The sequence below is a fragment of the Haematobia irritans genome, chromosome 3, assembly GCF_050003625.1.
Source record: "Haematobia irritans isolate KBUSLIRL chromosome 3, ASM5000362v1, whole genome shotgun sequence".
Classification (NCBI taxonomy): Eukaryota; Metazoa; Arthropoda; class Insecta; order Diptera; family Muscidae; genus Haematobia; species Haematobia irritans.
In genome coordinates this window covers 213,384,990-213,398,452 of record NC_134399.1, presented here as the reverse complement: position 1 = coordinate 213,398,452, position 13,463 = coordinate 213,384,990, and the positions used below count along the sequence as shown (strand labels likewise).

At 29.3% G+C, this 13,463-nt stretch overlaps 1 protein-coding gene across 6 annotated transcripts in view; it reads right to left on the bottom strand.

Moving 5' to 3' along the window:
- Adar (Adenosine deaminase acting on RNA) overlaps positions 1–13,463 on the bottom strand; it is a 379,994-nt gene that overhangs the window by 251,516 nt on the left and 115,015 nt on the right. Inside the window, exon 1 of one of the 6 annotated variants that reach the window (XM_075302728.1) lies at positions 10,886–11,314. The exons of the other annotated variants lie outside the window; for them this stretch is intronic. Coding sequence (XP_075158843.1) covers positions 10,886–10,993 — 108 coding nt within the window. The 5' untranslated portion in view covers positions 10,994–11,314. Of the gene's footprint in view, positions 1–10,885; positions 11,315–13,463 lie in introns of those variants that run through there. 6 annotated transcript variants of the gene reach the window in all.

The following is a 13,463-nucleotide window of genomic DNA, read 5'->3' as shown; positions in this document are numbered from 1 at the left end:
TTTCAGAAAATTTTTCTATAAAAATAAAATTTTGAGAAAATTTTCTATAGAAATAAAATTTTGAGAAAATTTTCTATAGAAATAAAATTTTGAGAAAATTTTCTATAGAAATAAAATTTTGACACAATTTGCTATAGAAATAAAATTTTGACAACATTTTCGATAGAAATAAAATTTTGACAAAATTTTCTATAGAAATAAAATTTTGACAAAATTTTCTATAGAAATAAAATTTTGACAAAATTTTCTATAGAAATAAAATTTTGAAAAAATATTCTATAGAAATAAAATTTCAGCAAAATTTTCTATAGAAATAAAATTTTCAGAAAATTTTCTATAAAAATAAAATTAAAAAAAAAAACTTTCTATAGAAATAAAACTTTCAGAATATTTTCTATAAAAATAAAATTTTCAAAAAAATAAAATTTTGAGAAAATTTTCTATAGAAATAAAAAATGTTGACACAATTTGTTATAGAAATAAAATTTTGACAAAATTTTCTATAGAAAAAAATTTTGAGAAAATTTTCTGTAGAAAAAACATTTTGACAAAATTAACTATAGCAATAAAATTATGACAAAATTTTCTATAGAAATAAAAAATTTTCTATAAAAATAAAATTTTGACAAAATTTTCTATAGAAATAAAATTATGACAAAGTTTTCTATAGAAATAAAATTTTAAAAAAATTTCTATAGAAATAAAATTCCAATAAAATAAAATTCTTTAATCGATGAACGCTATTTTCAGATATGACTGTACGAAGTTTTAATAATTTAATTTAAATTTCTTTATTTTAAAGAAAATTTTCCATAGTGTAAAAAATTGTCCATACACCTAAAATTTAGATTAATCCTTCATATTAGATCACTATTCTTGTCAGTGTATGTTAATGAAAATCCCTTTTATTTATGAAATGTCATCCCTAAAAAAAATCCATAGCAATGCATTGCCTAGTCTAGTAAAGAGTATAGGGTTTTAGTGTTTGCATGATATCAAGCTTTGCTTAAAGAAGCAAGTTGATATTCCTTGAGTACACACACTGAGATTACGATGGTATTGAGAAGAGGAGAATGACGATGATGGAGATGTTGGCGGTTTTTATTTGAAATTCATGATTATACTTGGCATTTGTGTAACATTTCGTAGAGAAATACGTCGTAATTCTTGTCTTTGATACGTTTCTTTTTTTTTGCTTTTCTGTGTTCTGCACAAAGACTGGAACGTGTATGACTATTTTCCCTTTGTACTACCATAGCATGGTATAGCAAACATGGTAAAAGAAATAGAGTAGAAGAACAACATAACAAAGAAAGGCATAAAAAAAATGCATGACACTCATAAATATTTGCCGCACGCCTAAACATATACGTGGGCGGCTCAAATAACCCATCATCACTAAGAGAGTGACAAATGTCCTCAAAAACATATTCACTATTCACAATTTCAAAGGGAATTAAATGTTTTTTTATTATTAACAATTGAGAAAAGTAGGCTTTTGCATATGTAAAACAAGTAAGAAAGTCTAAAGTCGGGCGGTGCCGACTATATTATACCCTGCACCACTTTGTAGATCTAAATTTTCGATACCATATCACATCCGTCAAATGTGTTGGGTGCTATATAAAGGTTCGCCCCAAACACATACATTTAAATATCACTTGATTTGGACAGAATTTGATAGACTTTTACAAAATCTATAGACTCAAAATTTAAGTTGGCTAATGCACTAGGGTGGAACACAATTTTAGTACACATAGTGTGGAGCAGGGTATAATTATGGGAAACATTTAAATCTGAAGCAATTTTAAGGAAACTTCGCAAAAGTTTATTTATGATTTATCGCTCGATATATATGTATTACAAGTTTAGGAAAATTAGAGTGAGTTTTACAACTTTTCGACTAAGCAGTGGCGATTTTACAAGGAAAATGTTGGTATTTTGACCATTTTTGTCGAAATCAGAAAAACATATATATGGGAGCTATATCTAAATCTTAACCGATTTCAACCAAATTTGGCACGCATAGCTAGAATGCTAAATCTACTCCCTGTGCAAAATTTCAACCAAATTGGGCCAAAACTCAGGCTTCTGGGCCATATAAGTCCATATCGGGCGAAAAATATATATGGAAGCTATATCTAAATCTGAACCGATTTCAATCAAATTTGGCACACATGACTATACTACCAATTGTGCTCCTTGTGCAAAATTTCAAGCTAATCGGGACAAAACTCTGTCTTCTGGGTCCATATAAGTGCATATTGGGCGAAAGATATATATGGGAGCTATATCTAAATCTGAACCGATTTCAACCAAATTTGGCACACATAGCTACAATGCTAAATCTACTCCTTGTGCAAAATTTCAACTAAATCGGAGCAAAAAATTGGCCTCTGTGGTCATATGAGTGTAAATCGGGCGAAAGCTATATATGGGAGCTATATATAAATCTGAACCGATTTCAATGAAATTTGGCACGCATAGCTAGAATGCTAAATCTACTCCCTGTGCAAAATTTCAACCAAATTGGGTCAAAACTTTAGCTTTTAGGACCATATTAGTCCATATCGGGCGAAAGATATATATGGCAGCTATATCTAAATCTGAACCGATTTCAATAAAATTTGGCACACTTGACTATAGTACTAATTGTTCTTCTTGTGCAAAATTTTAAGCAAATTAGGGTAAAAATCTGGCTTCTGGGGCCATATAAGTCCATATCGGGCGAAATATATATATGTGAGCTATATCTAAATCTGAACCGATTTCTTCCAAAATCAATAGGGATCTATTCTGAGCCAAAACACATACTTGTGCCAAATTTGAAGTCGATTGGACTAAAACTGCGACCTAGACTTTGATTACAAAAATGTGTTCACGGACAGACGGACAGACGGACATCGCTATATCGACTCAGGAACCCACCCTGAGCATTTTTGCCAAAGACACCATGTGTCTATCTCGTCTCCTTCTGGGTGTTGCAAACATATGCACTAACTTATAATACCCTGTTCCACAGTGTGGAGCAGGGTATAAAAAATAAAAACAACTAAATCATAAAGCGAAGTGGGTTTTGAAGTGGATAGATTTAAAAGTAAATTAAGCCCATATATATTTTTTTAATTTTTATAAAAGTAAATACATTGAATTATAGCTTATAAATGAAAATTGAAGATATTCTGTACAATAGCTTACATTATTGTGCTAAGTACTGCTTAGCAAATCCCAGAACAAGTTAAAGCATTTCGTAATACCAAGAACTTTGTAGCATAATTTTAGGATGTGAAGAAAAGGAAAGAAAGAAATCTTAGTGAAAGGAGTGCTAATTACTCTATAGATATACAATTTTGACAACATTTGCTATAGAAATAGAATTTTGACAAAATTTTCCATAGTGTTAAAATTTGGGCAACGTTTTCTAAAGAAATAAAATTTTGTCAACATTTTATATATATAACATTTTGACAACATTATCTATAGAAATAAAAATTTGACAAAATTTACCATACAAAAAAAAATTGACAAAATTTTCTTTGGAAATAAAATTTTGAAAAAAATAATTCTATGGAAATAAAATTTTGAAAACAAAAAATCTATGGAAATCAAATTTTGAAAAAAAATTCTATGGAAATAAAATTATTAAACAATTTCCTATAGAAATACAATTTTGACAAAATTTTCCGTAGAAGTAATGTTTGGACGTTTTTATAGAAATAAATTTTGACAAAATTTTCTATAGAAATAAAATATTGGCAAAATTTTCTATAGAAATAAAATTTTTACAAAATTTTCTATAGAAATAAAATTTTTACAAAATTTTCTATAGAAATAAAATTTTGACAAAATTTTCTATTGTTGTTTTTTATTGCAGCTTAAAACCATACATTGACTAAACTACAAGTGTAGCTTAACCAACAGAGGAAAAGAATGTTTGTCAAATTTATTTGGGCAAAGCCCTATAGACTGCAAGATGGTTGGATGGACGCACGTTTCGGAATTACCACATTCCTCATCAGCATCCTCTACTTGCAGCAAAACTATCAACCAATTATCAGCATAAATTCAGGCAGTTCATTAAACCCAACAATAAACCACACTTGACCCTCCCTCCCACCACACTTGAGATATGTTTGTTTTGAATTTATTTCGTCTAAATTTTATTTCTATAGAAATAAAATTTTGACAAACTTTTTTATGGAAATAGATCTTTCACACAATTTTCTATAGAAATAAAATGTTGACAAAATTTTCTATAGAAATACAATTTTGACAAAAATTTCTATAGAAATAAAATTTTGTCTAAATTTTCCATAGAAATAAAATTTTGACAAAAATTTTCTAACGAAATAAAATGTTGGCAAAATTTTCTATAGAAATACAATTTTGACAAAATTTTCTATAGAAATAAAATTTTGGCAAACTTTTTTTATGGAAATAATTTTTTCACAAAATTTTCTATAGAAATAAAATGTTGACAAAATATTCAATAGAAATAAAATTTTGGCAAACATTTTCTACAGAAAAAAATTTGACAAAATTCTTTATAGAAATGAAATTTTGACAAAATTTTCTATAGAAATAAAATTTTGAAAAAAATTTCTATAGAAATAAAATTGTGACACAATTTTCCATAGAAATAAAATTTTGACAAAATTTTCTATAGAAATACAATATTGATAAAATTTTCGATAGAAATAAAATGTGGACAAACTTTTGTATGGAAATAAATTGTTCACAAAATATTCTATAAAAATAAAATTTTGACAAAATTTTCTATAGAAATAAAATTTTGACAAAATTTTCTATAAAAACAAATTTTTCACAAAATTTTCTATAGAAATAAAAATTTTCACAAAATATTCCATAGAAAAAAAAATTTGACAAAATTTTCTATAAAAATAAAATTTTGACAAAATTTTCTATAAAAATAAAATTTTGACAGTAGAAAACCAGACAGCGAAGTAACAAGACATCGGATAAAATCCTTGAAAACGGTCTGACGAAGTCAACCGAAATATCGGAAAATAAAAAAACTAGAAACCAACAATTTCGAGTTTAATTTATAGACCTACAGCCGAGATTATGAGATAAAAATCATAAATATTAAAATAAAAGGTCAACAATATCAACAAAAAACACAAAATTTTTTATAGAAATAAAATTTTGACAAAATTTCTATAGAAATAAAATTTTGACAAAATTTTCTATAGAAATACAATTTTGACAAAATTTTCTATAAAAACAAATTTTTCACAAAATTTTCTATAGAAATAAAATTTTTCACAAAATTTTCCATAGAAAAAAATTTTGACAAAATTTTCTATAAAAATAAAATTTTGACAAAATTTTCTATAGAAATATTTTTTTTTTTTTACAAATTTATTTCGGCAAAGGACGGCTATCATAACCTTTTTTCGGAAGGTTCAAGTGTGGTTCACTTTGGGTTTAGTGAACTTCCTGAATTTATTCTGATAATTGATAGATAGTTTTGCTGCAAGTAGAGGATGCTGATGAGGAATGTGGTAATTCCGAAAAGTGCAGTCTATAGGGCTTTGCCCAAATAAATTTGACAAACATTATTTTCCTCTGTTGGTTAAGCTACACTTGTAGTTGAGTCAATGCATGGTTTTAAGCTGAAATCAAAAACCACAAAATGATTGAAGAAGAAACCAACAATAACAAAACAAAACGAATGGAATAAAATTTTGAAAACAATTTTTATAGAAATAAAATTTTGTCAAAATTTTCCATAGAAATAAAATGTTGACAAAATTTTCTATAGAAATACAATTTTGACAAAATTTTCTATAGAAATAAAATGTTGACAATATTTTCAATAGAAATAAAATTTTGACAAAATTTTTTTATAGCAATAAAATTTTGACAAAATTTTCTTTGGAAATAAATATCTGACTAAATTTTATATAGAAATAAAATTTTGACAAAATTTTTTAATAGCAATAAAATTTCGACAAAATTTTCTTTGGAAATAAATATCTCGACAAAATTTTATATAGAAGTAAAATGTTGGCAAAATTGTCTATAGAAATAAAATTTTGGCAAAATTTTCTATAGAAATAAAATTTGACAAAATTTTCCAGAGATAAAGTTTGAACAACTTTTTCTATAGAAATAAAATTTTTGACAAACATTTTCTATATAAATAAAATGTTGACACATAATTCTATAGATATAAAATTGTATTCGCTAGAGATACCCTCCCGCATTAAATTGGAATTTATTATGTCTGGATGGCTGAATGTCTCATCTTTTCCATATTACGGCTCAATGCTTTATAAAGCCACACTAGATTAAAAAGAAAATAAGCCTTCACTAACCCATTTGTTCAACAAATGCGTATCATACGTTTCAAAGCGTAAAGCGAATTAAAATCAACTAGGTTTTTAGGTCTTTTTTTTCTTTGCCAAACAAATACCTGAGTACATTGCACTCAATTCAAAACACATCACTCAACATTCTAAAACAAAGTGTGTTTTTTGTACATATATTTTTATATATAATTTCTACGTAATTAAATATTCACAATAGTATGCAAGAGGAAGGAAGAAAACAACAAAGGATTCTTGCTAAAAAAAAAACACGTAAATTTATCGTTCCATGAATTGCATACACATAGGGAATACACAAATTAATTGTTTTTAAAAATGCTTTAAAAAATACGCATGAGTTTTAGAACTGGTTTTTTTTTTAAATTAAATCCTAGCCTACTTTTAGGAGGCTGTGGGGGGTAGAGAGGGAAAAACCAGAAAACCATAATGAATATACTGCCACAAACTCTCATTCATGATTAAATATAATCAAATGGTACGAAGATTGTTATAATTTATGACACATTTAATAAATATGTATATCATAATAAATGTATATGGCATACTTTTAGGCGCTTAAATAATCATTGAAATGTTAGCCTACTTAACACACCATTTAATAATGATTTATTACAATATTTATTTAAGGATACATGTGGTGCTACTTTTCACAAAAAAGAAGATTTATAAATTCACCAAATTCAGCTTAACAAAAACCGAGGGGGGATATACCTCATAAGGGGATATATTTAAGAATTAAGAATTATGTTTATGCCTTAAAGCGGTTTTCTACGAAGGTCCTTAACATTTTCTTTTTCTCTGTCACCGCCTCTCTCTCTCTCTCTCTATCGCTCTCTTTCAACAACATTTACAAATGAAATACAAATATTTATAGTTGAATGAGAATGTTTTTGCCTTTTATTGCTCTTCACATTGCGTTTTCATCGTTTGTTTTTATTTATTTTTCTATAATGCCAGCTAGAAAATATCTTCAAATCCAAGGACTTTGCCGGGCGATAACAATTGTTTGTCATTGGTTTGTTGTGCTATTCATCATTGAAGAAATGCGTGGGTGTCTCTAAAGTCGGTCAAGATTTTTTATGATTTATTAAAATATTTGTTTCCTTTGTCGCTTTTTTGGCGCTTTGTTTTATTTGTGTGACAAGATAAAAAGGACTATGAGATAATTGATTAGAATTTCAACTTGACAAAGAGAAATCTACTAAGGGCCAAAAAGAAAACTAAAGGAAAGCTCAAGCCAACGATAAACTGAAGTAGATTTTTTTGACATTTTACACACAGGGGCTATAAAAAAAAACTTCTTTTTGTTTAGTAATTTGTGGCAAGCAACTTAGATTATCACAGAGGCAAATGTGCCTTTTGAATTAGAATTATATAAATATATGAACGTCAACCTTTAGAGATATATTCGCAATTTCAATTGAATTAATTAACTTTTTATTCAATATTGACCCCTTTTCTATCGAAATTAATCCAATGATAAAAAATGTAATTTTTCTTCTGTTTTTTTTTTTTTTTTTTTTTAATTTTGAGGACCTATCTCAATTACTTCAAGAGCTATATGAGTTTGTTCTGAAAACTTATTTCTTGATTTGTGATCAAATGACCTAACGAAAATGGTGGAGAAAAATTGATTCAACTTGGGAGAAATGATTCTCGTATGTAATTTCCATAAGAAATTAGCATATAAGACCCAAATTGAATCATCTCACCCAGCCAGATCTTACTAGAGACTATGGAAATGTGGATTAGCCAACACTGAAACATATGTATAGTCAGGCTTGTAAGATGGGTATCTGGCATTTTCTTTTCAATAGCATAATAACCCCCATCCTATGGTGGAGGGTATAAAAATGTGTTCACAGGCAGATTGATGTAAGGTATAAATATTAACGGTCACAGTAGGCGTGTCAGTGGGCTGAACGATCTACAAATTCCCATGAGCTCTTCTGATATTATATACATCATGTGTTCCATTTTGTAGTTTTTGCCTCTGAAACCGGTCGTTGGCCCCATAGTGCACTGAACTGAATCTTCGGCTGTTACATACACACGTTCTATTGTTCAGCATCCGAGACTTTAGTCTGCAGTGCAACGACAGATTTGTGGTTTTGCGTCCACAGCTCAGTCGGTCTACAATGAAAAACTTACTTTAAAGCAAGACAGATATCTCGAATTAACACAATAATCATACACAATAAACCAATATAATACAAATTTTTATATAGCAAAATCCTATATACATTAGTTTCGATGTTACATGAAAAAAACAATCTACAAAAACACAGGATTCTCGAATTAACATAACGTCCATACGCACCCTTGGCTCTGTATTAAAATCACTCATACGATCCAATAAACCGATAGAATTTTTTTTTTTTTCAAAATTGTTTTAAAATAATAAAATCAATCATACTTTCCGCACACAGCATTACGTCGTGAATTTGTTCAATAAAATAATTGTTAACAAAGAAATGGTTTTCTGAGATTGATATTATACTTCATACGCACCCATGCTTCTCGAGTTAAGATAATATTCATGGAGCTTTATTAAAATCACTCATACGATCCAATAAACCCATAGATTCTCAAATTAACATAACGACCAAAGGCACCCTTGGCTCTGTATTAAAATCACTCATACGATCCAATAAACCAATAGAATATTTTTTTTTTCAAAATTGTTTTAAAATAAATATTATCATATGAGTATTTCTACGTCTTGTCCATCGGTATTAAGATCAATCATACTTTCCGTACACAGCATGACGTCGTTAATTTATTTAATAAAATAATTGTTGAAAAGGAAAGGTTTTCTGGGATTGTTATTATACTTCATACGCACCCATGCTTCTCGAGTTAAGATAATATTCATACGCACCCATGGAGCTTTATTAAAATCACTCATACGATCCAATAAACCAATAGAATACACATTTTTCCAAACATGTTACAAAATGAATATTAACATATGAGTATTCACACAAAAAATTTTTTTTCTGATTCAATCACGAAATTAATTTATCCAATTAATTTTTTAATTGATATGTCTTCAATCACGAAAATGATAGTATCAATCACAGTTTTAATTGGGCATAGAAAAAATTCTTGATTAAAAAATTAATTGATTTCATTGCCATATTTCAATTAATTTTTTAATTGATTCAATTAAAAATTTAATTGATGTTGATTGCAAAACTCAATTTATTTATTAATTAAAAAAAGGTAACTATTTTCAATTAAATTCTGAATTGGCTTAGAATTTTTATTTGGATTAACAATTGATTGTTTGAAAAAAAAAAATTAATTTGAAATTTAAAAAAATGTTCATCATCATCATAAACTGACTTAGTCTTCCGAATGTTTCTATCTTGATTAAAAAGTTAATTGTACCAATTAATTTATTAATTGAAAAAAAAAATCAAATTCAATTAACTTTTTAATTGGAAATATTTTGGTGATATTTTTTTCTGTGTTTCTACGTCTTTTCCGCCGGTATTAAGATCAATCATACTTCCCGTTCACACCATTACATCGTTCAACAGCATAAAATAATTGTTAAAAAAACAAAAGCCTTTTTCCTTAATTGATATTATGCTTCATACGCACCTATGTTTTTCGAATTAAGATAATATTCATACGCACCCATGGAGCTTTATTAAAATCAATCATACGATCCAATAAACCAATGGAATACATATGTTTGTAAATTTGTTATAAAATAAATATTAATATTTTAATAATCCTATGCCATTAGATTCTGTATTAAGATCAATCATGTTCTGTGTATCGACAGCGTCACGATGTCAATTTTCTTGTTTTGTATCAAATAATGGGTAAAAAACGAAAAAAGCTTCCTCAGAAATGTGATGCCGTATTAAAATTCATACGCATCTCTGAAAATCACCTGTGTTAATCAATTTTTAACACAGGAAGTTATTAATTTTTTATTGGTGGGTGCTGCCCAAGAGAGGTGTCTCACGTTACTGAAATGAAATTTCATTCAATTTCTCGCAAAACAAAAGGTCATCGTTTCTAGAGATTTTCCACACTATTTATAGAATAAGTTTACTTTATTGTATTTTAACACAATATAATGCAATACATTCATTATAATAATCCATAAAAATTATTATAGATAGTTTTGAAAAAACAGCAGTTCAGAAAGCTCTTTTTCGAATCCTGATTTCATATAATGCTCATACGAATCCATGGCCCTAAATTAAAATCAATCATACGATCCATTGGTAATACATTAAAGAAATTTCATTCATGACTTAAATAAATTTCTCACAAAACAAAAGGTCATCGTTTCTAGAGATTTTCCACACTATTTATAGAATAATTTTACTTATTTATATTTTAACACAATATAATGCAATAAATTTATTTTAATAAACCATAAAAATGATTAAAGAAAAACAAAACGTATGTAAATTCTTTAAGAAACACATGTTCTAATCAATCACTTTTGAATATTTCATTTTGTTCATTTCACTAGATTTTGTCAATTTCAAATAGATATCACTCACATTTCGATAACGACCGCTAAACATTGGCTTGTGGTAATAATATTTATTTGGACGACCCAGCCATTGATCTATGAAAAATTCTTTATGCACATAGAAATCGGGAAACATTTTTGTTTTAGTTAGTAAGCGAAAACAATATCAGAAAAAAAACTCCACGAGTTTAGATAATTTTTATTAAACGTTTTCCAAATTCCACCGCCGGCAAATTAATTGCTTTTAAAATATACAACAAATTCCCCAGACTATCAAAATGCAACTAAGTGATCAGAAAATTAATAGCCTTCTCCTCTTGTGGCGGCTATAAATGATGCTGCCGTATATGCCACTGCCGTTTCGCACTAATGCCTTGACGCTTTATCCGTTCCCAAAATTGTTGACGCTGGCAAAAGAGGTTTGATGACAGACGAACAACTGTTGTCGAAGGAGAAGTATCAGCCGGACGTCCAAGAGAAATGTGTTGATGAGGAACAGCAACAGCGGCAATTATAACTCACCATAAAGACAAACCAAATAAATATTGTAAAACAACATGTCACCCGCCAAAGAATTATGCAAATTCAATAAGCGATATTTGAGAATTTGCCGTGCAGTTATAATGCAATCGGAATTCGCCAATCCAACACGTCATTAATAAATGTAAAAATAAATTTCATTCTTTGAAATTACACACACCCTTTATAATTGCCTCCAAATGCTGCTATGCAAAATTAGTTGGCCTGAACCTTCGAAGAACGAAAAAAAAAAACACAAAACGACCATATAACTTCAAAAATAAATTGTATAAAGCAGATTCTTGGGCTCATAGAAGAAATATGCAAATTTGCAAATTAATTAAGAAACCAACGTACTAATGCAATTTACACAGTTTTTAGTGATGTGTCTTTCGCTGCCGTTTTTTTGAAAATGATGGGCAGATAAAAAAAAACTATAATACCAACATAAAATGCTTTAGCATTCAAGTGTAACAATTTTCAGAATCCAAAGGGGTGGAATGAAGACATTTGCAGCAATTTTAAAACGATTTATTGATAAGACAACGAGGAGTGGTATAAACAGTTTAGAATAATTGGAAATTTTTCGTATGCAATGGGTCGTATGATAGATAATAATTCATGCTCATGGTGGCGTATGAAGAAAATCAGTTAATATTACGTATACGCAAGAGAGGTCATCGATTTTTGGTTGCAAACTTTGGTCTACAGCTCAGTCGAAAAAGCCGCAATCTACCGTGAAAAACTTTCTAATAAAACACAGGATTCTCAAATCAACATATGTTAACGTCGAAACGCACCCTTGGCTCTGTATTGAAATCACTCATACGATCCAATAAACCAATAGAAAACACATTTTTCCAATTAGGTTACAAAAAAAATATTAAAATTTGAGTATTTCTACGTCTTTTCCGCCGGTGTTAAGCTCAATAGAGGCCATTGATCTTTACTCAGCATCAGTACATCGATGAATGATGAATTCATGTTTTAGTAATGAAGTGCCACCAAGAATGGTATGGTGAATTTAACCAGGGTCTTAGTTCACTCCAGGGGAGCGACCGTGGTGCAATGCTTAGCATGCCCGCCTTACATACACAAGGTCGTGGGTTCGATTCCTGCTTCGACCGAAGACCAAAAAGTTTTTCAGCGGTGGATTATCCCCCCTCAGTAATGCTGGTGACATTCTTCTCTTCTCTAAGTGCTTTCACTGCAATGTGGAATGCCGTTCGGACTCGGTTATAAAAAGGAGGTCCCTTTGTCATTGAGTTTAACATGAAATCGGGCAGCACTCAGTGATAAGAGAGAAGTTCACCAATGTGGTATCACAATGGACGGAATAGTTCAAGTGAACCTGATACATTGGGCTGCCACCTAACCTAACCTAACCTAACCTGAGAACAGTGACTATTATATGGCGTTATTGGAGCGTTTGAAGGTCGAAATAGCGGCAAAACGGTCCTATATGAAGAAGAAAAAAGTGTTGTTCCACCAACACAACGCTCCGTGCCACAAGTCATTGAGAGCGATGGCAAAAATTCATGAATTGGGCTTCGAATTGCTTCCCCACCCACCGTATTCTCCAGATCTGGCCCCCAGTGACTTTTTCTTGTTCTCAGACCTCAAAAAGATGCTCGCAGGGAAAAAATTTGGCTGCAACGAAAAGGTGATCGCCGAAACTGAGGCCTATTTTGAGGCAAAACCGAAGGAGTACTACCAAAATGGTATCAAAAAATTGGAAGGTCGTTATAATCGTTGTATCGCTCTTGAAGGGAACTATGTTGAATAATAAAAACGAATTTCGACAAAAAAAATGTGTTTTTCTTTGTTAGACCGGGGACTTATCAGCCAACCTGTTAAAAGACAATCCTCGTAGAAGTATTACATAAGGTGATAATAGAAAAATTTTTTGAGGGTAAGTAGGTAATATTACGTAAATGAAGTCTGAAATAGAATTTCAAAAATTAAATTTCTTTGAAACCGAATTTCTGGATATTTCGGTGATTGTAGTTATGGAAAAATATACAAAATTTAAAAGCTTTCGACATTTTTTATTTGCTAGTAAAGCTAATAACATTTGTCACATACAA